Here is a 27687-nt window from a genome sequence, read left to right as displayed (position 1 = left end):
GACAGTGCCCGGGAGGCCGTGGGCTCTGCTCCTCCAGCCGGGGGGACGTCGATGACAAATGCACGGGGTGTGGACAGGCTGCCGAGAGGCGCAGTGCCGGGGGCCCGGAGGATGCTGAGCTTTCAAACCACCTGCAGGGAGTGTGTCCCCTCGCCGGGCCGCGGGAAGGCGGGCGGGGAAATGAAGCCAAGACGACGACGGACGGACAAAGCTAACGAGAAGGGTACAAGCGATCGGAGGACAGATGCCCGGCCCAGCGGACAGCGCCCGACAGCTGTCACTGCGGGGGCGCGAGGCCCACGGTGCAGACGCGGGCGCCGGGCGCCGGGGGGCGGGCCCCGGGCTCAGCAGCTCACGCCTGAAGCCCCGCAAGCGACGCACAAACACGCGCTCATGTGCGCGTAGCGGCCCCGGCTCGGGTTCGGCGGCAAGGACGGTGTGACAGGTGGAAACAAGCGTGGCTGGCGGTTTTCCTTGTGAAAACCGGGTGGTTAAGCAGAACGACGCAGGCAGCGGTGAGGTCTGAATAAGCGCTGGCACGAGCTGTACTTACGCCCACCGTCACGTTCCGTTCGCGTGTGTACACTGTGCACACGCGTGTGCGTGTAACTACGCTCAGCCAGGGGAGAGCCATGAGACGCGTAACAGGACCAAGGTTTATTGGAGACTAACAAGAAAAAAACTCGAGCAAGACTGATTTTTTAAAAACATAAAGCACGTAAAAAATGCAGGAAGAAAATGAATGGCAGGCATGGGAGAGTATGGTAATAAATAATATTATGGGACAACTGTGTGCCGATAGCGTGGGAAACAGGAAAATGGACACGTTTCGGGGAAAATACAAAATGCCAGGATCGGTGCAGGTAGAAAGAAAACACCGGACTAAGCTGAGAACTTAAGAAAATGCCAACAGTAATCCAAGCTCCCCCCGCTCCCCGCGCCCCCTGGTAAAGCGGGGACACCGCCGGTGCAGGCGGTTGGCTCAGACTTTCAGGAGCGACACCGCGGATTCGTTTAATATGAAAATTCCAGAAGCATTCGAGGAAAACAGCCCAACTCACTTCGCTGGGCCGGTGTCCACTCGGCGCTCAAGCCAGGCGTCGCGGGCAGGGCAGGGCAGGGAAAGAGAGGTACAGGCTCCTCCTGTGTCCGCAAAACCCCCGATAAAATAGCTCCTCGTGCAAGAAGTTGTCAAACGTTGAGCCAACCGGGACTGGCTCCACTCAAACGCCAGGGCGGCTTAGCCTCAGAAAGCGTGTCCGCGCCTCGGGGGAGAGGAGACGTCGGAGGCTTGTCGGGAAAGAAGTGGAAAGCGTGAGACAGCTTGGCGTCCACGTGGGATGGAAATCCTCGGAGAACAGGACAGAGGGGCTGCGACCGTGGTGATGCGTCAGGAGTCCCATTCGAGTTGGAGAACCCAGCGGGCTCGTCTCTTCATGCGGCGCTTCCAGGGCCTTCCCTGCCCACCTCCCGCTCTGCGCCCTCCAGGGCCTTCCTTGCTCCCTCCAGGGCTTTCCCTGCCCGCCTCCCGCTCTATGGCTTCCAGGGCCTCCCTGGGGCTTCCAGGGCCTTCCCTGCCCGCCTCCTGTTCTGCCGGGTCCAGGGCCTTCCCTGTGGCCTCCAGGGCCTCCCTGCCCGCCTCCCGCCCTGCGGCCTCCAAGGCCTTCCCTGCGGCTTCCAGGGCTTTCCCTGCCCACCTCCCGCTCTGTGCCCTCTAGGGCCTCCCTGTGGCTTCCAGGGCCTCCCTGCCCGCCTCCTGCTCTGCGCCCTCCAGGGCCTTCCCTGTGGCCCCCAGGGCCTTCCCTGTGGCCCCCAGGGCCTCCCTGCGGCCTCCAGGGCCTCCCTGCCCGCCTCCCGCCCTGTGGCCTCCAGGGCCTCCCTGCCCGCCTCCTGCTCTGCGCCCTCCAGGGCCTTCCCTGTGGCCTCCAGGGCCTTCCCTGTGGCCCCCAGGGCCTCCCTGCGGCCTCCAGGGCCTCCCTGCCCGCCTCCCGCCCTGTGGCCTCCAGGGCCTTCCCCGCTCCATCCAGGGCCTTCCCTGCCTGCCTCCTGCTCTGCACCCTCCAGGGCCTCCCTGCCCACCTCTTGGATTCTTGCTGTTGCTCCGTGGCCCTGACTTGACCTCTGACCTCGCTAAGGGGCAGCACCCGGGAGGTGGGGCTCCGCTTGCCTGCTGCGGGACCACGCAGACAGGGCCTGGCGAGGGCCCAGGAAACACTGTGGAACAGATGAACCGATTCCCTTCACAATCAAGAATGGACGTCCCTGTCGCTCCCCCTCCCCCCGCCCCAGCAGAGCTGGGGGGCCGGAAACAGGAGGGCTGAGGACCTGGGGGCGGAGGGATGGACACAGGCCTCCCTGGTTCTCGGGGATGGGCTGCTGCTGTATGAAAGTGCCAGCAGGCCAATCTGCAGGACCAGCGGGCACTCCACAGAGGGGTCATCGCGTCCCACAGGTCCGGAAAATGCATCCAGCCCACACAAACCAACCGTTCCCAATGCCGGCCGTACCGGCTAGAAAACAAAACAAGCCGCCGTTCCAGGTGGCAACAAAACCGGCAAACATCGAGGCATTCCTCTGGCAAAGGGGCTGATGAAGCTTTCACCACGTCCAGGCGACCGCGAGGGGCCTGAATGTGCGGACGCCCCTCTCTCCAGCCAGCGTCCGTGTCGGGTGGATCCCAGGCTGTTCCGAGACCGAGCGATGGGCTAGACGGGTGACAGCTGGGGCAGTGACCTGGGATGTCCGACGTGGTCGAGGGTCTGCTATCGGGAATGGTGACAAATAGCACAGTGACGGGAGGTGAGGGGGATTCATGGAAACCCCACAGCCAACTAGGGTATGGAAGGAGGAGCGGACACCAGCAATCCAAGCTTTATTGGGTTTATTGGGAGCCGGAGGACTGTCACCCAGGGGTGGGGAGTGGGGACTCACAGGCACTGGTCCCACCGTGGACACCAGGGGGCTTCCCATGCCCTGAACCCCGAGGGCTGGACTCAGTGTCCCTGCCAGCCACCAGGGAGCAGTAGAGGGAGGTGACCCCCTACCCCCAGCCTCCCCAAAAATGACAAGTCAGGGAGATGGAGGCCCTGATCCCAAGGGTTTGGTGGGCACAGAGGGGCACATAGGTCCTAAAACCGTGTTGGGACACGCAGCAAGGAGGTTACTGGAGCACACGGCCTCTAAGTCAGGTGTCCCCTGCCCTCAAGAGGACACGTGTTTACAAGGACAAGGGAAGGAGCTCAGCCACAGGCCCCAGTACCAGCTTCCTCTCCCCACTGCTCCGCAGACGCATCTCCGGGTGCCCCAGGCCGAGGCCCCAGCGGGTGGGCTGGGACACCTCGCCGGGTGCCCGAGGAAGCCGCGATGTCTCCCAGCAAACCCACCAACCCTGGCAGTGGGCAAAGGGTCTTCGGGCCTCAGTTTCCTCACCTGCAGCAGGAGGGCCGGTGCAGCTGCCTGGGCCTGGTTCCGCCTGGAAGGGTTCTGTGTCCTGAGCCGGCCTGGTCTGGCCCTCCCCGGATGGACCCAGCTGCCCCCAACAGCCCCTCCCCACATCTTGGAACATCCCTCCTCTGGGCTAAGCAGCCCGACTCCTCCTTGCTTATGAGGCACAGGGGGGCTTTGACCACTTTCAAGACCCGACCCAGGTCATGGGAGTGAGGATGTGGCCTTGGGGCTTTCCAAAGCCACTCTGCTCCATTAACCGAAACTGTACTGGGTAGAGGAAGGGGAGCAGGCTGGCTGCCCTCCCGGGGTCAGCAGGGAACAAGCAGGTGGGCTACGGGCAGCTGGGCTCATACAGGATGCTGCCCACTAGCTTCTGTGCAGCACACACACCCCTGGGCCTGCACCCGCACCCACCCACCGGCACCCATGCAGCTGTGCGCACACTGGCCCCAGCTTCCCCCACAGCACTCCAGGAAAAGCAGGGAGTTAGCCCAGCTCACAGGTGGGAAAATCAAGGCCCCAAATTTCCACCTGCCCAGAAAGAGAGGGCCTGATCGCTGGTGACCCAGCCCCCCAGACCATGCTTCTCCCTGAGCCCTGGCTTTGCCCATCTCTCATCCCCCAACACTGGGAAGCTCCTGCCCAGGATGGCGCTTTGACGTAGGCCTTCTGCCTTGGGCCGAGGCCATGGAGGTCACCTCAGTGGGGAGGAGTGAACCCCCTCCCGGGGTGAACCCCCTCCACCACCTGGTACGGGGGATGGGTAGGACCCCATGGCTGAGGGCCAGCGGTGGGCTCCCCAGCCACACACTCTGGGAGGAGGGGATCAGTCACAATCCTGGCTTTTACACAGAAGCTGGCGCCCAGTGGGATGCGGCACTCAACCTAAGGACAGTAGTGCCAGCTGAGAGCACAGGGTGGGCATCGGGAGGGCTGGCAGGGGCTTCTGGGAGAGTGGACTGGTCTTTGAGCCTGGTTAGGCAGCCAACAACCCCTACCCCCTGGAAAAACCATTGTCCCCCGCCCAGCCCAGTGCCTCTCCCACTGCACATCCCTCTAGGGTGTCTCCCCCAGGATCTGCTGTCTTCGAGCCCCCAGACCCACCGGCCTTGCCCATGACTCCAGCTGGAAAGACAGGCGAGGCCAAGAATGAGCCTGGAGTGACCACGAATGGGCACCCAGACAAGTGACTAACCCAGTGACCACACCCAGGGGCCAGTCCCCCTGGCCCATGGTACCCTGGTAATTTCTTGGGGACTTGCGTGGCCTTGGCGGGGCTCACATACGCTGTGGAATCCAGGGGCTATACGAGCACTTTAATGTCTCTGGGAACCTCCGTCACAAGTATAGTGCTGGGATCACGGGGTCACCTCCCTCTGGGCGGCCCGCCTCTCGGACGGCAGGGCAGCCTGGGGCTCAGGGCCCGCCCTGTCCACGCGGGGCAGGAGCAGTGTAGGAGGTAGACAGCCCCATGCCAGTCCCACGGCTCCCGGGGCCATCCTCCATCATGCCACCCATGGCATAGTTGTGGGTGCTCGGGGCAGGGCGGGCGGTCAGGAGCTGGTATGGGGCCAGTGACCACAGCTGGCTGGGCTCCTCTCAGGAACTTGGCCAGGGGTCAGGGCTGGCACGGCCCCTTCGAGCTTGTCTGGAGCCATCACTGCAGCCACAGGTCCTTGGGGAGACCCAGGATGGCTCGGCTCCCGGGACAAGCCCACAAGGCCCCCTGCGGGCTGCCACAGCCACCTGCTGGAGTTTGGACTGAAGCTGCCTGGCGAGGTGCCCACGGAGCGGGCTACACGTCAGTCTCCACCCGCAGCCGCTCCATCCTGCGCACGTTGCCCTCCACGGCCACACGGTTGGTGATGCACCGCGCAAAGTCCTCGGGGAACCAACCGGTCTCTCCGTCCCGCAGCCTCTCGCCGTAGAGCCAGCCTGAACCCAGATACGGGCAGGTGAGGGCAGGGTGCTGGGCACCAGGGAGGGGCCCAGCCTTGGCACTCCCGGCCCTCTGAGCTGCTGTTTTGGAAGACGCTGGGGCCAGGCTTCCCACGGAGCTCACCACCATTGCCTCCCACCAAGGGGGTCTTGCTCAAGGTCACGTGGCTACAGTCAGCTCTGCCTACCCTGTGCCGGCACCCGCTGGGACCCCAGGAGCCAGCCTGCCCGGGCTCCTCCCACCCCACATGCCCCCCCCCATGCCCTCCCCGCCCTGAGCGCTCACCGTCCTCCTGCTGCAGGATCAGCACCACGTCCGCCTGCTGCAGTGAGATCTCATCCGCCTGCTTGGCGAAGTAGGCCTTGGTGACCTCCACCTGGGGAAGGTCTGGGGACAGAGGCAGGCGTCAGGGGCGGGACTGTCCTTCCAGCCCCGAGTCGAAGGGCTCCACCTCCTGACACAGCCCCCGCGCCGTTCCCGTGTCCCAGCACGTGGCCGTGGCCGCTTTCCTCTGGCTGAATCAGCCCCTCCGCAGGCAGCAGGATGGGCCTGCTTCTGGGTCAGTGCCCGGTGCGGACAGAGGGTGCTCCCAGCTCCCAGCTCCCGGGGGCTGAGGGCCGGGGGCAGGGCTGGAGCTGGGGGAACAGATCTGTGGGCCACACGCTCCAGCTCTCTAGTCTCAGTTTCCACCAGCCAGTGGGCACAGGGCAGCACTGTCTCCCCACCTCGCGGAGGGGAGGCCCCGAGACAGCTGGGTCTGCGTGGCGAGTGCCCCTCACCTGGGCAGGCCCACCCCAGGGTCAGGCTGCAGGACGGACAGAAATACGGAGGATACCTCCCCTTCCTGGCCAACACCCTCCCCGACCAGGGCCGGAGAAGGGGCTACGAGCCCTGCTCCTGTGGGGCGGGCGCTCACCTCCCTTGTTGGTGGTTCCCAGCCACTGCTGCTCCTTGTACGTGAGGGCGGTGATCCACCGGGCACGGTCGCTCCTGGGGACAGAGTGTGAGCATGGCCCGAGGCCGCCCCTGCCAGTCCGGTGACTTTGGCATCAAGCACCCCACCCCCAGTGTGGCACAGTGAGAGGATGGGGGTCACGCGGGCTCCCACGGTGTCTCTGAGAGTCGCCCCACAGCCCTCGGGGTGGGACAGGCAGTGGTGACGCAGGCTCAGGTGCCTGGGCACCCTTTCACGAGCCTGGCCGCGGACTGGAAGTTGTAAGCAGGCTTCCGCTCTGGGCCTCCCCAGCCCCGTCCTGGGGGTCGAGGCGTGAGAAGTCACAAAGCCTGAGAAGGACCAGCGCGCAGGCTGAGCCTGAGCCACACCTGCCTGGGGTCAGGGTCAGGTGGCAGCGTCACGCCCGGAACGCAGGCTGCCCCACTTCCTGGCACTGGGCTCTGAGCCCCCTGCCCCTGGTCAGTTTGCTGTTTGCCATACAAGGCCTCAGTTTCCCACTCAGAAAGGGGGCCGTGCTGGAGGGAGTGCAAAGGCCATCTACTGGGCTCCCTCAGGGCCTGCACCTTTCTGTGTGCTGAGCCCCTGGCCACCCGGGTCCCAGCCCCGCTGTCCTCTAGCTGCTCCGTGCCAGGTGCCTCCTGCCCCAGGGCCTTTGCACGGCTGTGCCTCCTCTGGGACCCTGCTCCTCACGCAGCCCCACAGATGAGGCTTCCTCCGCAGCCCCCACCCTGTGCTCCCTTTCCTGCCTGCTTTCCTCCTTGGTCCCTACCCCTCAGACACACCGGAAGCCTCAGCTGCTGATTTTGTAGCTGGGGTGTCCCCCTCCCAGGAATGTGAACTTGGTGAGGACAGCGTTGTCCCTAGCACCTGGTACAGTGCCGGCACAGAGCAGTTGGTGATGGAAATTCTGTCCTCACAGAGCACACAGAGCCGCCCTCTCCGGGGAGCCCTCCCGGACTTACGCGGAGTCAGAGGACAGCAGGATCTTCTCCTGGCGGCCCTCACTGTTGTGCAGCAGGGTCACCTGGAAGGGGTGTGGCACGGACGAGCTACGGTTGCCGCCCCCTGGCAGAGAGAGCTCTGTGGCCTCCACCTTCTGGACCTGGATATGGTCCACGTGGGCGTAGTCCTGGACCACGAAGCTGTCCTCACTGCGGGAGACGGAAGGCAGGTCTATGTGCAGCCGGGTCCCCCTCGGCCCTGTCCACCCAGGTCCCCAAAGCGGTGGGGGGCCAGGCAGCCAGAAGGATGCTCTAGAGTTGCTCTCCCATCCTCCCACCCGGGATAATAGAGGCTGCAAGCTTCCAGGTCCCGGTGGCTGGGCGGGCAGGCCCAGGTCTGCAAGCGGGAGCCAGAGCTGCACAGCCAGAGACACGGCCGCCCTGGGTCATGTCGGGGGTGGAAGCTGCATGTGTGTCCTTGCGTGGGGGATCCAGGCCGCTGCCGTGGGCAGACCAGGCTGGGTGGGGGCCCTGTTGTGCACCCCCACCCTGAGGCCAGAGGAGGCTCAGGTCGGCTCCCCGGCGCCCTCCTGGCCTCCAGCCCTCATCCTGGCCCCAAGGCCGCTGCTGTCGCCCACTGCACAAGGCAGGGCCACTCAGACTGGCACCCACGGGTGGGGCTCACCTCTTCTTCTTGGTGACGACCAGGACGTCATTGAACAGGAAGAGGTAGCAGGTGGGCCGGCTCGCAAGCTTCCGGAAGAGCCCGGCCTCCACCACGAAGAGCTCGCCGCGCTTCAGCAGCCAGCGGGAGGCGGAGATCAGAGGGAGGGACTGGGGGACAGACAGACGGTCAAGCTCCGGGGGGGGTCAGGACATGCAGCTGCCGGTGGGGATGGATTCCTGCCTTTGAGGACTGGGGACTGACCATCCCCAGGGCCGCACAGGGTGTGAGGCGTCCCGATCTCCACAAGAGGCCATTCAGTCAGCCAAGTGCTCAGGGTGAGGCAGCTCTGAGCCAGGCAGGGCCCAGATCCCACCCAGGGACCGGGGCCAGGCTGCCCCGCTCCCACCAGGCCCAGGAGCTGGCTGTCCACCTACTGAGCGCTCCCACGGGAAGCCCGAAGAGCAGAGGTGCTAAGGGTGGTCTAAGAGCCTGGGACGGCCAGGGAGGGTGGGGTAGGACACGGCGGTGCTGACGGACCCCCTACCTTGACCTTGCCGAAGTCCAGCTGTGTGTGCAGTGTGTACATCTGCTCTGTGCGCTCCATCTTGTGGGCTCCCTCATTGCACTGCCTCACCAGCTGCAGAATGGGCACCGGACGTGGGCTAGGCTGCGGGCCCCACCTGCCCAGCCGGCCCGGACGCCTGCCCTCGCAGCCGTCCTAGTCCCCACGTTGCCATGGGCTCACGGCTTGTGTGCAAACTGCACTCGCTCTAAGCCTGTTTCCCCACTGGTACCATGGAAAGCTTGGGATGGACAGTTTGGAAACTCTCGGCGGGGTGGGGGGTTCAGGGGCAGCGGGGGACTAGGTCCCAGCTCACCTTGCTGATGGCCTTCAGCGCACGGCTGGCGGCCTTGTACCTCTCGGGGTGCCCCTGGGTCTTGAGGCAGAGCGTCTGCAGGGAAGACACCAGACGTGAGAAGGCACCAGGTACCTGCCTGAACCTCAGGCTTAGAGGCCTGCATGGGGCGGAGACCCAGGTGGGGGCTACAGGGAGGTCCAGGGCCCCTGCCAGGCCCCAGTGGAGAACGCAGCCCCCAAACAGCTCTGCCAGGTCAGCAGAGCTGACCTGAAGTGAGCATTCCCAGGACCTGGCCCCTCCCCGCCCTGGCATCACCATCCAGCCAGGGGAGGCCCCCCAACCATGGCCTCTACTTCTACTCTTCCCAGAAGGCCCAGGAGTGGCCAATGTCCCATCTGGCTTGGATAGCTGACCTGCCTGGCACAGGGCCACACGCTGCCTCCGGGAGCTTAGCTGGGTTCCTGCCACGTGTATGCTCGTGTGTGCATGTGTGGACACTTGTGCCTTTCACCCTCTGCCCCGTGAGCCAGCACCTCAGAGACACAAGCTACTCCAGGGAGCCCTCTGAGCTGCTCTCCCCACGCCTGGGACAAGGGTGCTAGGAGGCAGCGGCCCAGGACCAACGCTCGGCAGGGGCCTGGGTGACGTGGGTTAAGACACATCCACATGGCCATCAAGTAGGTGAAGGACCATAAAGTGCAGGGCCAGGTCCCGGCAGAGGGAGTTCTATGAGCAGCGGTGACGATGCTGGGACCACGTCACCACGGCGATTAAACCATCTTATCACGGTCCTCATAATTATCACATAACAGGCAAAGGGTGGATGAAGATCTGAGGGTGGGGTCTGAGGGTGGGACCGGGTGCGCTCACGTCGGTCAGGAGGGGCAGCCGGGTCACTCTCTGCATGGGTAGGATCAGGAAGGAGATCATGGGGAGGCCGCCGCACGCCGGCCGCTTCTCGATCTCCCTGAGCACGTCTCGGAAGGCGGTGTTGCTGCTTCTGCAGGAGAACGGGGCGGAGGTGGGGTGGCCGCGCAGAAATCAGGCAGGACCCCCGAAGCCAGGCCGAGAGCAGGGACGCGCTCCCGGCCGAGGTGCAGGACCGTCCCCAGCCCGGCCCTCCAGGCGCCACAGCCCCGCTCACGTCAGCTTCTGCAGGGCCCGCTGCTGGTAGACCTCGTTGGAGCAGTAGGCCACGTAGGGGTGGAAGTGGCTCTCGGCGTGCTCCTCCAGGATGTCGCTGATGTCCTCCACGCACACCTGCGCCTTGTGCCGCCGCTCCAGGTCCTCGAAGAACCTGCGGGGGGGACGGCGGCCTGAGTGCCCACTGCTGGGCGTGTGAGCACATGGACACACACGTGCACACACACACATGCCCAGCTCAGCTCCCAGGGCGGCACATAGCTCGCATGTGTGAACACACGCACGCACATACACACGCACACACACGCGCGAGCACACACAGCTCAGCTCTCGGGCAGCACACAGCATGTACATGTGAGCACACACACACACACGCATGTTCACACACCCAGCTCAGCTCCAGGACAGCACAAAGCACACACACACGCCCGCCCACATATGCATGCACGCACACACATGCACACACGCTCGCCCACAAACGCCCAGCTCAGCTCCAGGGGCAGCACACAGCACGCACGCGGCAGGACTGGGCCAGCACTCCTGTGAGCCACAGCCCCCTCCAGGAACACCCCAGGACAGATCAGCTCCTGGGATCTGAAATAACTGGCACAGACCCATGGCCACATCCAAGGCCACTTCCCTCGAGGTTCTGGCAAGACTGGTGGGCATCACGGGACGCTGATGGTAGGACAGAACTTATCCCTCTGACTCGATTCCCTGGGACTCAGGCGAGAGGTGCCAGGACCTGCCTTGAGCCCCAGCACCCTTCCCCCGCTCAGCTGAGTGGGGCCTCTGGGCAGGCTCCCTGGAGGTGACCGCCAGAGCCCCGATTCCTGGGGGTCCCCTTCTGAGGCTCAGCGTACCCAGGCCTGGGCCGGGAGATGACGGTGAAGTGAGCCAACCTTCGGCTGGTGCTGGCCAAGGGCTCTGCTCCCACGGGCAGCTGCTGCTGCTGCGGCTGGGTGAGTGGGCCCGCGTGGGGCCACGTGATGTACATGGCTCTGGCTGTGGCCTCCGGCACATCCTAATAGCTGGAAAGTGCCGGATCCCAAGGCCCCATCACCTCTCCAGGCCCTGGCCAAGGCAGTGGGAGGTCCTCCTACCCCAAGGGCTCTGTCCCCAAGAAGTCCCTCCCCAGTGCTGGGCTCTTGGCTACGCCCATGCCAGCATCTCTTTCAAAGTCCTGCTGAGCTGGGCTCCTGGACAGCCTGGGACAGCCCTACCTGGAGATAAGATGCTGGCTGACCTCCCGAGGGCAGAGGGCAGAGTCCCAGAGCACATACCCGCCCCGCAGGGGGAACTCCGGTGGCCCACACCCTCATCAAGGAGTGACCAGCTGAGGGCTGCCAGCCCTTGCCACTCACCCACCGGGGCGGAAGCCGGTAGAGAGACAGCGAGAGGGGGAGAGTCAGCCCCACCCAGGACTTGTGGCCAGGGCACTACCTGGGAGGAAAGTAGGCCACCCACCTATCTGTGGGACCGCCTGGAAGATGGGCGCTTCACTCTGGTTATCCTGGCGAGACCAGTGAGGGTGGCAGGGAGGGGAAATGAGGCCTCCACCCGGAGGTGGGCAGGGGTCCCTCAGGCTTCTGCTCACAGGCCCCCTGCCTGACCTTTTGCCCACAGGGGACCAGGATTCCTTTAAGTGGGGACATTCTTACAGCCCCGGCTGATGGGCAGCCTGGACAAATGGGGACCCCACCCCCATCCCCAGGAGGGTGCGGGAGGCCCTGGCTGCCCAGATGCAGGGCCACAGGCACGTGCACACACCCCCCTACTGTCCCACATATGTGCACACACACAATGTGCATTCACACGCATGCATGCAAACACCTGCTGCTCTACATGTGTTATCATATATGTACACGTGCACACACACGGCCCCATGCAGACCTGCAGCTGCATGTCCAGCCCCTCCTCCACCTCCCGCCTTGCAACCAGAGCCCTGGGCCTGGCACCAGACACCTCTGGGAGGAACATGACCCAGGTGCAACTAGAGGCCACCTCCCACCCGCTCTGCCTGCGGGTACCTCAGGCCTTGCCATTCAGCCCTCTGGGCCTGGGTTCCTGGTGGGAATGTGCCTGTGGGCAGGGCCATGTCCCAGGGGAGGTGATCCACCTTTCAAATGTCAGGGGACAGGGTGCAGGAGGTACCAGGCATCCACAGTCCCGGTGCTCAGCTCTCCCCCGGCTACTCCCGGAGGCCTCAGGGCCTGGGGAGGCCCTCACACTCCCTCCCAGCAAACCGCTGCTCCACACCTCCCACCAGCAGACTTAGACCAGGGGGCTCCCAGAGTCTGCCTTTCAGCCATCCTGTGCCAGTGGGCAAGGCAGCCTCCTGGGCACGCGGAGGGCGGGCACGGGCCTCACCGCTGGCTGGCACTCTGGACGTCCAGGATGTTGGAGAAGAGATGGTGGTGCTCCGTCTGGGTCATGGTCGCCCGCAGCTCCCTGGACTGCAGGAACTCGGCCACCAGGATGCCCAGGCTGTGCTGGTAGGAGAACTCGGACGTGAGGATCTCGAAGATGGCCTGGGCGAGAGGAGAGCGGTGCTGGGGGCCCCCACACATACCGGGGCCCCACGCACACTGGGACTCCACGTGCCGGGAAGGTGGTCTGGACGAGTCGTCGCCGCACAGGGGCCTGGCACAGGGCGTGTTTGTGATGAGTGCTCAGTGGGGATATGAGCCGGGTGAGGGGACAGGTGGGGATTCGAGCCCCCTGGATATGCCCTGGGTAGGACGAGAGGACAGCCATGGGGATGTGAGCCTGACTCCTGGGTTCGCTCGGCCAATTATGAGCTGTGACACTGAGCAAGGACACCTACCCTCGTTCAAGAAGTAACAGTGGCCACCCCTGCCCCACCCGACCAAGGATGTCGGCCATCACCCTTGTGTCTGCCCTGGGAGGTGGCCCGTGGGTGGGCGGGCAGGCGGGCAGCATCGCTGTGGCCGCTGTCCCCCTGCAGGACAAGGCTGGGACGCAGGGCTGCCGCCCCTCCCCCCACCCCGCCACTTACCTCCTGCCTCTTGCGCTCCTCAGCCGGCAGTGTGTCCAGGATGCCAGACTCCACCACCTGCAGGGGCACAGGCCTGGGAGTCAGGGGTCGTGTGTCCTGGGAGCCCTCCCTGCTGGGCCAGGGCCAACGTGGATGGCAGAGAAGCCTGGAGGGGGCAGAAGCCAGGCTGGCTGGGGGCAGCCCCACCCTTCCCATGGCTCAGTGCAGTGGGACGGCTGAGCTGGCCCGTCACCCACATCCCTCCTCTCCACGGAAACATCCCCTGGGTGGGCGCATCCCTGGCAAGGAGCCCTGGGGCAGCTGGGGAAGAGAGTGGGGGTCCAGAGGGGAAGGCCCGGAGGCACCAGAGCAGGGGAGGGGGTGGAGAGGGCAGGGCTGCCTGGAAAAGCTGAGGGGGTGCCTGGGTCAGGTGAGTCAGCGTCCTGCCCAGGAGGCTCGGGGTGACACTGTTCCAGCAGGGTGCCCTGCCCCAGCTCCCCACCCTATCAGGGCTGTGGCCTCCAGGCTGCCCTGGGTGGAGCGTGGCTCTCAGCCACTGCATGCCTGCCGTGTCCCTACAGAGCCTGCCAGGACAGGCTGGCTGTTCCCCTGCCTGGGGGCACCCCCTCTGTAGGACCCAGGGCCACCCCATTCTTGCCCCCCTCCTCAGCTGGCTGGGCAGAGGCCACGTCCAGCGCCTATGCCGGGGAGGCCAAACCCCATGCCTCTTCCTCCAGCCCAGGCTGGGCCAACACCCCCCAGTGCAGGGGGCTGGGGTCAGAAACTCAGGCAGTGTGTGGAGGGTGCAGAGTCCTGAACCCCACCCTGACCCAGGGGGTCATGCACACCCAGCTCCTGGCATGCATCTGGGACCTGGCCGGGGGGAATACATTTCCTGACCCCAACCTGGGGTCCCACAGCCTGGAGCAACACAGCCACTCACAGCCCCTCAGCTCCTCACCCCCCAGGGTGCAAACAAGGAGCCCGCTGTGCTGCAGACAGAGGAAAACCCAGTGCCCACCCTCCCCGCCTGCCCACCAAGCCCACAGCCAACAGCCCAGCTTGTCCCTGGGCTCTCAGGGGGTGGGGTCAGGAGTCTGCCACGTGGCTGGCCATGCCATCCTGGGGTGGTGACATCTGCTTTTCCTGCACTTGCTCGGAGCCCCAGGGACTCATTCCCTGCTCTCTATCAAGCCCCCCACATCCCTGTAGGGCGGGACCAGCCCCATTTCCAGGTGTGGAGAGTGAGGGTGGCTTGGCAGTGGCACAGAGCTGTGTGGAAGCCCAGGCCCGGCCCAGCCTCCCCCTCCTGCCTCCTCCTGAGGACTCTCCTGCACTTTCCTGGGTGCGGGGCCCTGGGAGGGTCCTCTGTGTCCAGGGCTACCCGCAGGCCAGTCTAAGCAGGACGCAGGGAGCTCTGAGTTCACCTGTGGGACGCCCATCACTGGAGCAAATGGCACCTGCCTCTATCTGACACCCGTCCCCCCGCCAGGGACCACCAACAGGTGCCAAGCAGGGCAGGGCCGCTCTGAGGGCACCAGGAGGCAGCCCGCTGCTGTAGCTGGGGCAGCTGGGGGCCTGGAGGGTGCCCCCCCCCCCGGAGGACCTGGGACAGCTGCTCTGGGCTGACCACCCGCAGCCTAGGGGAAGGACCTCACCCAGCAGCCTGGCCCTACCTCCGGGAGCTGGCTCCAGGTGACCTGGGGGGGCCGGAAGTTCTTGACTACGATGGGAGTGCCCCCCTTCCGTGTCCCCTCGGGGCTGCAGGGCTCGTCAAGCAGGTCGTCATCAGACTCCTGGCTGGTGTTCAGGCCCCGCTCCCGAATCTCCTGATAGAACCGGGGGTCTGGGAAGAGCGGCCACATCACCTGGGGGCCTGGGGGCTCGGAGAGGGCCTGGCGTCCCCAGACCCCACAGGCCGAGGCCTCCCAAGGAGGAGTCCCTGAGAGCATCAGCGTCGCCAGAGCAGGCTCCCCGTGGGCCGGCTGGCCACTGGCTGCTCAGGGTGGGCCCAGGACAAGGTGGCACCCCAGTGCAGAATGTGGCACCTTCAGACCAGCTGAACGGACCAATCAGAGCACATGGAGGCCCACAGGGGCTTGGGGTGGGGACTGTCCCCAGGCTGGACCTCAAGCACTGAGACTAGAGGCTCAGTCTCCTGCTCCCACACCGCAGGCCACCTGGACGGGCTGGTCCATGGCTCAGGGCACCTCTGAGCCCTCACAGCAACCTCTCCACACCTCACACCGAGACCTGGGCAGGAGACCTGGGTCCTGAGGCCTCCCAGCTCCAGCCTGTGGCTGTCCACAGAGGTCTGGGCTGGCAGGGAGGGAGGGCCTGCCCCAGCTGGGGTCCCTGTGTCCTCAGAAGCCCAGGCCTCACCCAAGCCTGATCCCTCATGCCCAGTGGGTGCTCCATCCTGGCTGGGCAGGCACCTCCCCCCCCATTGGGTCCTGTTGGCACCCCAGCTCTCAGCAGGCTGACTGCGCTGCTCTGGGCAGCCAAGGCCCAGGGCCACCCATGCTCTCCGGAGCCCCATTCCCACGGGCTCCCTGTGAATGAGACGATCCCAGGAGGAGGCTGCAATCAGGCAGGACTGTGCCTGTGGGGCCTTGTTCCCCGGCATGGCCACCACAGGCCCTGCACACACACGAGGTGCTTGACAACTGACACCTGGGCGTGAGTGTGGGGGCCCTGTCTCCTGCCCCCAGGATAGCTCAGAAGAGAAACTTCTAGACCTTCCTAGACCCATCAGAGCTCCATGGCCAGATGACTAACAGGACCTCGGGTCCCCAGAGGGATCCCCTCCAGTACATGCTCTGTGCCACCGCACCCAGGCCCTCCCCTCCCCCTCCTCCAGGAGACCAGCCTCCCCGAGGCCTGGCCCAGCCCGCAGCCACCTCCTGAGGCCACGCTCCACACTCACCATCCTTGAAGGAGCCCTTGTGTGCACGTTTCCGCCCCAGCGTCTTCTGCGCAAATGAGACAAACAGTGGTCAGCAGGGAGGGGGGCGGGTGTGGGTCTAGAGCTGTTCCTCTACCCAGGGGCTCAGAGACCAAACAGCCCTGTGTGTGACACCGTGCCCAGAAGTAGGCTCTGCTGAGCACACAGAAGGCGCTCAATAAATGCTGGCTCCCCGAGGAAGGCAGGGCCACCAAGGGAGGCCAGGGCAAGGTGGGATGCCCCCAGAGGAGCCAAGGCAGGTGGCTGATGGCTGGGCAGATCCAGGAGGGCTGCCTGAAGGAAGAGGCAGGACTGCACTAGTTAAGAGGGGCTGCTCAGGAGAGCGGGGTGTTCCCACTTGAGGAAGCCCAAGGCAGAACAGGTGTGGTTAGGAGAGAGCCAAGAAGGGACACTGGGGTGGGAGTTGAGGCTGCACACAGGACCCCACGGAAGGGGTGCCCCGAGGCGGCAAGGAGAGGGTGAGTGTCCAGCCCCACAGAGGTCTGGAGGCCTGGCAGCTGATGGCAGGGCTGCGGAGGTGAGTGGGGGCCCGCACCCTGGCGCACCAGGTGCCTGCTCAGAGCCTGCCTTCTTGGCTGGGACACACCATTGTCCCTCACCTCACAGGTGCCCGGTTCCAGGAAAGTGGGAGCTGTTTTCTCTTAACGAGTTGGGGCCTGAAAACTCCCCATGCTGGTCTGGACCGTGTGTGCTGCCAGCTGCACCTGGCCCTGCCGCCCCCCCCAGTGCCCTCACCCCTCCCACCCCCAGGTCTGGGCACAGGCTGCTGCCTCGGCCCCTCCTCCACCTGGCACCAGCCCTTTGTCCCTGCCTCTGCTTTAACCCTCCCCTCTGGGACCCCCAGGCCCTGTGCACCTGGGGAGCCCTTCCTCTGTGCTTTCCCAGTTCCCTGAGCACCCCAGGCATCGCCCTCAGCACCCCCAATGCCTGGGAGCTCTCCTGGGGCCTGGCCACTGGGACCACCCCCACACCCCAGCACCGAGCGCTCAGGAGACTCTGAATCGGCAGAAGGAAGGACCAGACCCCGCAGGTCTGGCCCTAGCTGGGTGGAGGGAGCACTGGGGTCCTGAGGCAGTTTCTGGGGTCCGGGCATCTCAGGTAGGCATCGCAGTGAGCACTGCCCACCTCCCAGGCCTGGGGCGTCTTTAAACTCGGGACAGTGGCTGTGGTCCTCCCCACCCTGGCCCATCTGCACACTGGGTGCAGCTTTCCCACGGGTCCAGGCAGGAGCCCTAAGCAGAGGGGGCCGTCGGGATGGCAACCATGGGCACAGAGGGTCCTGGGTGAGGCGCCCATCTTGCCGGCCCTGCGCCTGTTGCATTCTCTCTAAAACATAGAGGCGGCAAAGGGGCTGTACGTGCAGAGGGCGCCAGACTGCCCCTGAGCTACAGGCAGCCAGAGCTGCCACCGCCCCTCCTGAGTCCCTGGCAGGAGCCCCTGCAAAGCCAGGGCCAACCCCCCTCAGGGCTGGTCCCTCCCCAGGCTGTGTCTGAGAGTAAGACTCACAGTACAGGGTCCTGGGTAAAACCCTGGACCTTTCTGGCCTCTGCTGCCTCATCTATAAAATGGGGACATTCACAGTCGGCTCACAGCCTGGCTGATGGGTCTAATGGAATAACTGTCAGGAGCCTGCACACAGTAGGTGCTCACCGAGCAACAGCTGTGGGATGGTGATGTGATGGTCACGCCCCTCTCTGCTTACCCACTCCCGGGGCCCCTGAGGCATACCCCCTCCTGTAGTCCAGGTGCATGGGCGTCCTACCTTATTTTTGGCCACATGCCGACCAGGAGGCTGGGTGGACTCCTCGGCCAGAGCGTGGAGCTTGGGGCTCAGAGGGATGGGGGGCACCTCGCCACCCAGTGCCCCCAGGCCCTTCATGGCTGCGCGGTAAGACTGGCTGCGCAGGTTCCGCGCCAGTGTCCCTCCGGGGCCCGTGTCCATGTCCATGTCATCCAGGGAGAAGCTGGGGGCTGCGAGGAGCCGGGGGTCCCTCCGGGCGGCCTCCTTGCTGAGTATGGCTGCCCCAAAGCTCTGGTGGCGGGCTGGGGTCTTGGCCTTGCTGGACACGGCCAGGCTCCGAGGGATCAGCTGCTCGGTGCCCATCCTGAGGGCCACAGGGCTCTCCGTGCTCAAGATGACAGTCCGTGGCTCCTTGTTCGCAGGGGGCGAAAGCGGAGGTCCCATGGGGTCCTGCTGGACGATGGCATTGCTCCTACCCTGCAGGGGGCTCCGGACCAGCGGGAGTCTGGACTCGGGGTTACCCTGGGCATCCAGCCGCAGCTCCGCGTGGAAGCGGCCTTCCAGCAGCTTTTCTTCCAGGGAGCTGTCCGAGCGCCGCTGGGCCATGCTGGGCGGCCGGGGAGTCCTGTGGGGACAGGGCATGGGGGAGGGCCTGGAGCAGAGTTGCCGGGCACATGGCCACGGTCATCGGGGCTGCCTAGGGAGGTCAGAGGCAGCCAGCTGGGTGTGCAGGGAGGGGCCCTACAGTCTCGGGCCTGCAGGACCCGGCAGAGGACAGGGGGCTGGTTTTCTAAGCTGAAGGACCCAGGCGGGAGCAGCCTGCAGTCCAGGCTGCCCTGCGAGGCCACCAGGCTCCCTCTGCTGGGCCGCCCATGCTGAGGGCAGATTCCTGAGCTGGGGGTGTCAGTGTGGGCAGTGAGGGGTTCCTGGGCCCCTGGACCCACAGGCCTGGGATGGAATCAGCCACTCTGCCTGTTGGCAGCATTTCCACCAGTGGGTCCCAGCCTGAGCCCATCTCACACACTTCCTGCCCAGGATGGGTCTGGGGGCTCCCCTGGGATGTTCTCTGCTTTCTCCCAGGAATCTTCCCTGAGGGGAGGCAGGGCAGAGCCAGCCACACGGGGTCAGAAATCAGCCACACGGGACTAAAACCGGCCACGAGGGGCAGAACAGGTTGCACGGGGCAGAGCTGTCCACACAGGGCAGAACCAGCCACAGGGCACAGAGCCGGCCACACGGGGCTGGCCTAACCCACAGCACAGCCAGACTGCCTGTGGGCACCGGGAGCCTGGTTCTCTGTCCTGCTCAGCACACAGGTTCTCCACTAAACCGCCCAGGGAGGAGGCAGGGCTGTGCCTCCCAGGCCCCAGGAAGCCCTGGCCACCCCCACGCTGGGAGGCCCACCCACACATTCCCGGGGACATTCTGAGTCAGCCAGCAGGGATGGCAGCTGCCACACTGGGCCTCCTCCAGGCCAGGCAGATGGGCACCTCCCGGATCCCCATCCCATGTCAACTCGCCTGTCTTTACCCAGGCCTGGGGTAAAGTGGGGTTCAGACTTCAACCTGGAAGCATGCCCCTCGGGCAAAATGCACCCGGGTGGGCAGCCAGGGCATCTGACGCGTGAGTCCTCTCATTCTAACCATGACACGTGGGCATTGTTACCAAGAGCAGGCACTGAGGCTGTGCCCCCCAAGTGCCCACACAGAGCCCGGTCCGCCCCGTCCCCTCCTCCCCCCTCCCGTCTTCCTGTCTCCTGCAAGGGCCTGACTCTGCCAGACTCCTTCTCCCGAGGCCGGACCTCACGGCCTCTCCCAGGAGAGGGCAAAGTCTGCTCCGGAGGAAGTGCCCGGATGGAACCAGTCCCGCGAGCCACTGCAGGGCGTGACCTGGGTGCCCAGCAAGGCGGCCCCACCCACAGGCCTGGGCGCCTCCAGTGGGAGCCCGGACCCGGGGTCTGCAGGAGCTCCAGGCGTGGGCTGCAGCCACCACAGGCATCAGTGCCTCCTTTCTACTGCCTGGTTTACCCCAGAACCACCTGGGCACCGGTTTAAAAGTCAGATACACAGCAGGAAAAGGCTCATCCTCACAGACAGGCGCCCCTTCCTCCACCACGCTGTCCCCCCGCAGGCCACCACCCCGCAGGCGCAGCCCTAGATGGGCACCCTCTGGATCCCCACCCCCATGTTAACTTGCCTGTCTTTACCCAGGCCTGGCCGGGAAGCGGGGTTCAGACGTGCATTCACTGGAGGTGTCGCCCGCCCTCTCCCAGCCCCGAGGGCGGGGCCGGCCTCCCACGGCGACCCCCAGGGGGCCTGTGGCCCTGAGCAACTGAGCAGCACTTGGGCTTCGCCTCCGTCGGTTAATCATTCCCTCTAGTTTACGAGCGAGCGGCTTTCCTCCTAATTTCCCCCCAGGCCTTCCAGCGCCCCTGCGTGTGCTGGATCTTACACAGTCGGGGCACCTGCCCCGGGGGTCCCCTGAGACCCTGTCCTCTCCCGGCCTCCGTCGGCTTCCAGGGCTGGAGCTTGCGGGTCTGATTCGCCTCCCTCCAGCCGCCCTCGGGCACTGTGTCCCCCGGTCCCGCTCCACCAGAGGCAGCATCCCGGGACCGAAACGTCTTCCCTCCTTCCCCTGGGCTGGGACGGTTAAAGTCCCATCGAGGCTCCCTTCCCAAGTGGAGAACCCCATTTCGCCTCCTTGGATTAGGACCCGAGTGGGGCTCTAACCGCCAACTTTACCCGGGGCTCCGAGGCTCACGGGGACACGCTCCACGGACGAAGCCACGTTCCCTCCCGAGCCGCGTGCCTGTGAGTCCTGGGGCCGTCCCCGTGGCCAGCCGCCTTCCAGGGCTCTTTCTTTCTCTGCATGTTCTCTGGTCTCCGTGTCTGGAAAAGCCCGCTGACGGGCAGGGACCTCCGAGGTTATCTCCGAAGTCAGAGCTCTTTCTCCTCTGTCTCCCTCTGTGGGGACTCCCTCAGTGTCACCTCCCGCCACACGCGCGGGCGTTCTCACGTCCCGCTCGCGCCCTCTCCCCTCCAGCTCCGCACCCTCCCACCCTGCTCTCGTTCCGTGGACCCCCGTCTCCTGCTCACGTCGGACTCGTTTCCTTCTGCCCGCAGCCCGACCCCTCTCAGCTCAGCCAGCCCCGCTCCCGGGCACCAGGCTTCCCGCAGCCCGCTGGTCCTGGTTGGCTGGCTGCTTCTTTTTAGGCGACGGGCGTTGCGCTGGTGGGAGGCCCACGTGCCCACGCACACACATGTGAGTATGCGCACACACGTGACTACATGCTTTCACCCGGCAGGCTCTTTGGGACCCTCGGCTCCCAGGGCGTTCCCACCCGGGAGCCTTCCCTTGGCAGGTGAGACCTACAGGCTGTCCCCTCAGTGTCCCACTGGATGCCCGCCCTGACCTGGTGTCCAGGAGCCAGCACAGCGCAGGGGCTGAAAACAATCTTTCAGCTGCCCTCAGGGCAAATGCCAGCCACGCTGCCTGGGCAGCAGCTGCTGAGAGAGGCCGGAGCCCTGCAGCAACCACGGGGGCCACCGTGGCGGGTCCTGTCCTGCAAAGGCGGCCCCAGAGAGCTCCTCCAGGGGCCACAGCAGCGAGGACCGAGCTGTGTCCCCGACAAGTCCATGGGTCACAGGTCCCACGGGCCCTTGCTGTGTTCTGGTCCCTCACCTGGGGTCCGTGCCCTCCCTGAGGCCCTTGGTGCCCATGCAGAGAACTAGCCCACCGGGCCGGGCACCTGGCTTCAAGCAGCAGAGACCCCCAGCGGCTAAGGTCACCTGTGCCCCCTTGTGGGTGACTTCCTGTTTCTGCTTAGGGTGGGCAGGAGAGGGTCCCCAATAGTTGAGCCCCCAGAATCCACAACACTTGGTTTTCCCTTTGCCACTCACCAGCCTGCCGTGCACCGCCCCCCCACATTCAGGCCAGGGTAAGGGACAGTAGGGGCTTGGGAGGGAGGAGCTGGGGGGTTGCTGGGGGCAGCAGGTGGAGTCGGGGAGGTCCCTGGGCAGCCTACCCTCAGCCTCAGGGCCCCTCCTTAGCCTGGCCAAGCCTAAGCTGTACTGGCCCCTCCCTGGCCTGGTGGGCCCCTGGCTCCCTGTCCCTGAAGATGGGCCTCCCAGGACCCCAGAAGCCTCAGCTGCACCCTCTCACTCTCCTGAGAAGCACAATATTCCTGGCCTGGGCCTGGGGCTCGGCTCACAGCTGCTCTCACAGCCACCAGGACCCATGTCACACCGAGGTTGGCACCTGCTACCCCTTGGATCAGTACACCACGTGACTTCCATCCTTGTGACACCTCCATCCCCTCTGCCCCGACCCCCAGGTCCTGGTGGGGCTTGGCCTCTCCGGCACCGTCTGTCCGACCCAGGTCTGCGCTCAGGCAGACTCGGCCACAATGATGGCCTTGTGTCGGGTAATTCTGCCTGGCCAAGCTCGAGACTAGGAGTCACACGGAATTTGGGGACAGGATTTGGCTCTGTAAACCACGAAGCTCGTAGCAAACAGTTCCACTTGCAAGGTGGCCTGGGGTGGCTTGGAAGCTCAATAGTGGGACAGCTTTGCTCCCCAGGGGACATTCCTGGTGGTCACAACCAGGGACCAGCTACTGGGCTCATGGGGATGGGGGCTGGGGACACTGCTGAATGGCCTGCAGTGCACAGGACGCCCGACATCAGGAATTGTTTGGAGCAAATGTCCACAGTGTTGAGGTGGGGAGACCAGAGCTTAGCAGACTGGAGTCACCCTTCATGGTGGGGGTTAGGGGAGCCCCACCTGGCCACGCCCAGCCTCGGACATCACCTGGCAGCTCCTCCCACCTCAAGCACAAGCCTCTTGCTGCCTCCTTCCTGGGATACCTGCAGGCCAGCAATCGTCACAGACACTGCTGACCGTCCTGGCTCCCGGCTCCCATCTCTGAGTCCAGACATCCCATAAACCTGGCTCCTGTCCTGGGCCCGGCTGGCACACACTGTTTCTCCAAAGGAGCCACAGGCAGGAAAGCAGAGCCTGACTCTGGCAGGAGCCTGGACAGGTGACCAGCAGGTGTCCTCCAAGTGCCTTCTCGCCCACTTTTCTTCAGCCCCCCACCAACCTTCCGGAAGGTGGGTCCTGTCCCGCTCTGACGGGTGAGAGGACCGGGTGCAGGGAAAACGTGGCCCGTGTGGGTCAAGGTGCCAGTCCACAGAGCTGCGAGGAGGAGGCCTGTGCTGACCCACACGGCTGCCCTGACAGGCGCGTGGGGAGACGAGCAGCTGACAGCCACGTGGAAACGCAAACTAAAATCCTGGGACCCAGGCCCACGGTGAGCATCCGCACCCATCGGACCCTGCACACAGACTGCTGTCCTTGGGGCAGGGACTGTGGGGACCCACCCCAGCAAGGCCCCGTCACCTCCGTGCCTCAGTTTCCCCATGGGTAGGTGAAGGGCACTTCCCATATGGGGTCAGAGACGACCCCGGGAACCAGGGATGTTGGGGTGGGGGGTCACTCCACCTTAGTTTCCAGGTGACCTTTGTCCAAGCGACTTAGGACCTTACTTCTACAGGAAGCCCCCAAGCCCCCCTCCTCCCAACACTCCCTCCCTCAGGACTCAGGGGAAGCCCTGCCTTCGGCCTCTGGCCCTTGCCCGGGCAGTGCCCACGGCCCACCTCTCACAGGTGGGCCTCGTCTTCTCGGGGCCATGGGCATCAGAAGGGCAGCGAGCAGACACAGCTCAGCCAATGCCTGAGCGGGCACGCCTGCGATTCCCGTTACAGGTAAGGAAACTGAGGCGCAGGGGGCTTAAGTAACCTGCCTCAGTTCACAGGGAGCCAGGATTTGAACTCGGGGTCCCCACTGAGCACTAGGCCACCGGGGTGTCAGGGTAGCCAGGTGTGCGGGGTCTCCTAGCCAGGGCCGCAGGTGCCATGAACTGCAGGGCCTTGGGTGAGCCCCCTGCTCTGTGGATTCAGGCTGTTCACCCCAGGACAGGGGACAGATTCAGGCCCTGCCCAGCTCTGGGGCTCTGGGCCGGATGCCGAGGTTGACACACACTCCCACCTGCCACTCACTCAGTCATCACCAGCCCACCCCGCGCCCAGGCGCTGGGCTGAGGTCCACTCCAATCTCAGGAAGACCCTGCAGACGCGAGGCTGCCCGTGTCAGAGGCCACCGCCCCCCTCCACGCCCCGTCCAGTCTCAGCCGCAGGGCAGGACCCCTCCCGGCGTCTGGTCTGCCCACCAGTTGCCCCAGGGAGGGGAGGGGAGGGGAGGGGAGGGGTCGTCATTCCAGGGGCTGCTAACTCCTGGGGCCGAGCGGGGCTGGGCAGCAGATTCTCAGAATTGTTGAGAAGGTCGTTCCGTCCCCGCTCCGGCCACCGTTCAAAGGCCCTGGGGCCTCCTTCCTGAGACTACGGGCTCTGCGGTCCGCCTGGCTCCGGCCGCGGGAGCGCTCCCGCCCGGGGCTCCAGGGGCCAGGCAGCCGGCCGCCCGGGCCGGGCTCCGCCTCCTCCCGCAGCCCCGCCGGCCCGCAGCCCGCGGGGGGGCGCAGAGCTCCGCACACCCGACCCGGCTCGCGGGGACCGCGACGGGGAGGAAAGGCGCCCCCAGGGGTACTGCCTCCCCCTCCCGAGGCTCACTCCCCGCCCCTTCCAGGCTCACCTGTCCCCCCAGGCCCACCTGTCCCCCCAGGCTCACCTGCGCCACGGGGCGGGGGCAGGAGCGGGGACCGCGGGCGGCGGAGGCGGGGCCGGTCCGGCCGGCAGGCTCCGCGCCCAGGCCGGGCAGCTGCTCCAGTTCCAGCCGCTCCTCGGGCGCTCGGGCCCCTCCCCGTCCCCGCCCCCCCACTTCCTGGGCGGCCCCGGGAGGCGGGGGCGCGCTCGGCGCGCGGGGTGGGCGGCAGGTGGGCGCGCGGGGCGGGGCGGGGCGGGCTGGGCGCACCTGGCAGCGCCGCCGCGTCACCTCCGCACCTGGCGGCCGGCGTCACGTGACCGCGGCCGGGCGGGCTCCGGCCTCGGAGTTCGGGCGCCTCTGGATTAGGGCCGGAGTCCGCCACCGGCGCCAGAGGCCCGCGCGCCCTGGGACCGTCCACCCCGCCCTCCGGCTCCGGCCCGCCCCTCGTGGGACCGGGCGCCAGGCTTCCCTCCCTGCAACCTGGAACCGCTCCCTTCTCCGGATAGGCCCGCCTGCTGCCCCCTCCTCCAGGAAGCCCCCTGGGAGCTAACCCGCCCCGCGCCAATCTGACCTTTGCCAGATCTCCGCGCTGCAGAAATGGCTCCACCTGCTGGGTTCTCTGAAGAGTGGCCGCCGCAGGGCGGCTGGAGGGCAGCCCAGGCCACCAGCCCTCTCAGGCCTCAGGGCTGCTGTCAACTTACCGTCACCCCTGTTTTACGCTGAGGATCCTGAGGCCTGGACAGGAAGGCGCCAGCCTGCTCAGGGCCCAGCCTGACTCGGGCCTGGCCTTTCAGGATCTTATCCCAGGAGGTCCCCTGCACAGAGGCTCCGACAGCCCGCAGCTGGGGGTTCAGGAATCGGGCTCCCCTGGAGCTGCAGGAGGGCTGGGGCCTGGGTCAGGTCGGCTCCACCTGAGCTTGGGCCCACCTGCCAGTGCACCAGGCGGGGGCCCTCTCACCAGCCTCCCTGCCCTGTGTCGCCCACCCCACCCAAGTCCCAGCCCCACACCTGCCCAGGTGGCAGCCGGGGAGTGTGCTCACAGCAGAGTGTGCCTCTGCTCAGGAGGGGCCCACGGCTCCCAGTGGCCTCCTCCGTCAAGGGCAGAGGCCTCAACTTCCCCGTGAAACCCACCCCCCTTGCCCTCACTCAGCCTGTGCAGCCTGCCCCACGCCCCCCAGGGAAAGCCCTCCTGTTTCCCCAAATGAGAGGCACAGGGAACGGGTCACCATCACTGTTGGAAAGCCCCTGACCCGGGGGGGTGGTTGTTATGGCAGCACAGCCCGGGAAAGCCGAATAATGCCCCCTCCCCTTGCTGACGCCCAGCCCTTCGTCAGGGGTCACCAAGGTTCATCTCCAGCAAGCCGCCTCCTGCCTGCCTGCCTGCCTGCCTGCTCCTTTTACTCTTAGGTATTTATTGAGCCCCTACTGTGTTCTGACTACCGTGCAGGGCATTAGAGATACAGCCCTGAGCACAACTGACATGGTCTCTGTCCTCATGGAGCTCACTGCAGCGAGGACATGAACAGATGTAAACCTACAGCCGAGGTAGTCCCGCAAGTGAGGGGCTGCGCTCCACAAGCTGTCACAGTGTGTGCAGTCTGGGGTGGGGTGGGGAGCCAGCGGCACTGCCCCTAAAAGGGGCCTCTAATCCTGAGACCTGGGGATGAGCAGGAGTTAGATTGGTGGAAGGGAACAGAGAGGGTTTCAGGCAGGGTCATGTGCAAAGGCCCTGTGGTGGGCGTGAGCATGGCCAGATAAAAGGCTGTGAGGCTGGGAGCAGAGGGAGCAGGATGGTGGGGGGGAGTTGGGAAGACTGGACAGGGCCTTGCCAGCTGGGGGCAGGGAGTCTATGCTTTATCCTGAGAGCAGCAAGGAGCCTCTCAGGGCTCAAGCGAAGGGATGGAGTGATCAGATCGGTGGGAAGAACCCTCTGGCAGCTGGAGAGAGGGCAGGTGGAGCGGCTAAGGCAGACACCCTGACTCCACCCAGACCAAGGAAGCTCATATCCTGCCTCTGTTTGACCACTCCCTGGATGAATGTCCCAGTGATGACATTCATTAGTCAATCTTGATAGGACACAGAGTTCAGGCTGCTCATCCTCTCGGTGTGTTCCCCCAAGTCACTTCGAAATGTACCCAAATCCCCCTCAAGATGTGGTCATCAGAACAGAACCCAGTACCACACCAGGAGAAGAGGAGGGGGGACACTCACCTTCTTCCTTCTGGATACTATACCTCTGTTAATACAGCCTCTTCCTGCTGCAGCTCTTACATGTGTCCATCTCACAGCACAGAGCCCAGGGCCCTGTATACAGCTGGTGCTCAGGAAGTCCCTGGTGACTCACTGATGTGACCTAAGGTCCCGGGACACAGCCCCAGAAGTGCTGGATATTCCAGCCTGCCCCCCCCCCAATCTGTCTCCAGTGTCTGCCCTGCCCCTGGGGCCCAGCTGCCTGTGAGTCAGGTAGTGCAGAACCCAGACTGGCTGGCCACAGGGAGGGGCCTAATAAGCCGTCAGTCTCCTCTGTGTGTGTCAGGTGTGGGGCTAAGGGCTGACACCTGTGGGTGGCGGCCTGGGCCCTGCTGCCACCTGCGTGGACTGGCGCTTTCAGGCAGCTCCCTGGAAAGGTGGGCTGCTGCTGCCCTCCAGAGACCATTGTGGGTATTGCAACCACAAGGCCCAGCCTGTGGGGGGAAGCAGCTGGGGGCGTCCTGGGGCGCCTTGGACTTTGGGGAGACGGAAGCCCGGTGGGTTCCCAACTCCCACTCAGTACTTTCCTGTAAAGCCCTCTCTCAGAACCTGGCTTGGTCACTGCAGGGTCAATCCCCACCCCACCCCCTTCTGCCCCGGAGTCCAGCACCTGTACCACCAGCTGGGAGGCTTTGGGAGCCAGCTCCCCATATCCGGCTGGGGACAGGTGACCCAGAGCAGGTGGCTTAGCCTCTGGGCCTCCATTGTCTCTGCAGTAGGTGGGGGTTTGGTGGTGACACCTGAGGTCGCCCAGAGTCAGGGGGTGGTGGCCGGAAGGAAATAGGTCAAGAGTCTTAGTGACTGGCTGGAGAGAGGGACCCGGGGCTGGCTGCATGGCCCTCCTCTCACTGGCCGGCCAGCAGGGCCAGGTCTCTGGAAGCCTTGGCACCCATGTGGGCCAGGAGCACCAGGGCCAGGTCTCTGGAAGCCTTGGCACCCCCGTGGGCCCAGGAGCACCAGGGCCAGGTCTCTGGAAGCCGCGGCACCCCCGTGGGCCAGGAGCACCAGGGCCAGGTCTCTGGAGGCCGCGGCACCCCTGTGGGCCCAGGAGCACCAGGGCCAGGTCTCTGGAGGCCGCGGCACCCCCGTGGGCCAGGAGCACCAGGGCCAGGTCTCCCTGA

General features: G+C 65.3%; 1 protein-coding gene across 1 annotated transcript; it reads right to left on the bottom strand.

Annotated features, from left to right (window-relative positions):
* Nucleotides 1-5184: 5184 nt before the first annotated feature.
* ARHGEF16 (Rho guanine nucleotide exchange factor 16) lies at nt 5185-18279 on the bottom strand. Its single transcript, XM_016213543.2, has 14 exons — nt 17678-18279; nt 15877-15922; nt 14627-14796; nt 12972-13028; nt 12323-12483; nt 9954-10106; nt 9680-9809; nt 8828-8902; nt 8494-8586; nt 7968-8116; nt 7304-7492; nt 6303-6376; nt 5672-5773; nt 5185-5382 (listed from the first exon to the last, which is right to left on the bottom strand). The coding sequence occupies exons 1-14, from the start codon at nt 18260-18262 to the stop codon at nt 5243-5245; spliced, it is 2124 nt and encodes a 707-aa protein (XP_016069029.2). The 5' UTR covers nt 18263-18279; the 3' UTR covers nt 5185-5242.
* Between the last annotated feature and the right edge of the window lie 9408 nt (nt 18280-27687).

This window comes from Miniopterus natalensis, chromosome 9 (assembly GCF_054644295.1).
Source record: "Miniopterus natalensis isolate mMinNat1 chromosome 9, mMinNat1.hap1, whole genome shotgun sequence".
NCBI classification, from domain to species: domain Eukaryota; kingdom Metazoa; phylum Chordata; class Mammalia; order Chiroptera; family Miniopteridae; genus Miniopterus; species Miniopterus natalensis.
Note: the sequence above shows the minus strand (reverse complement) of the source record. Positions and strands in the feature narration are given on the sequence as shown.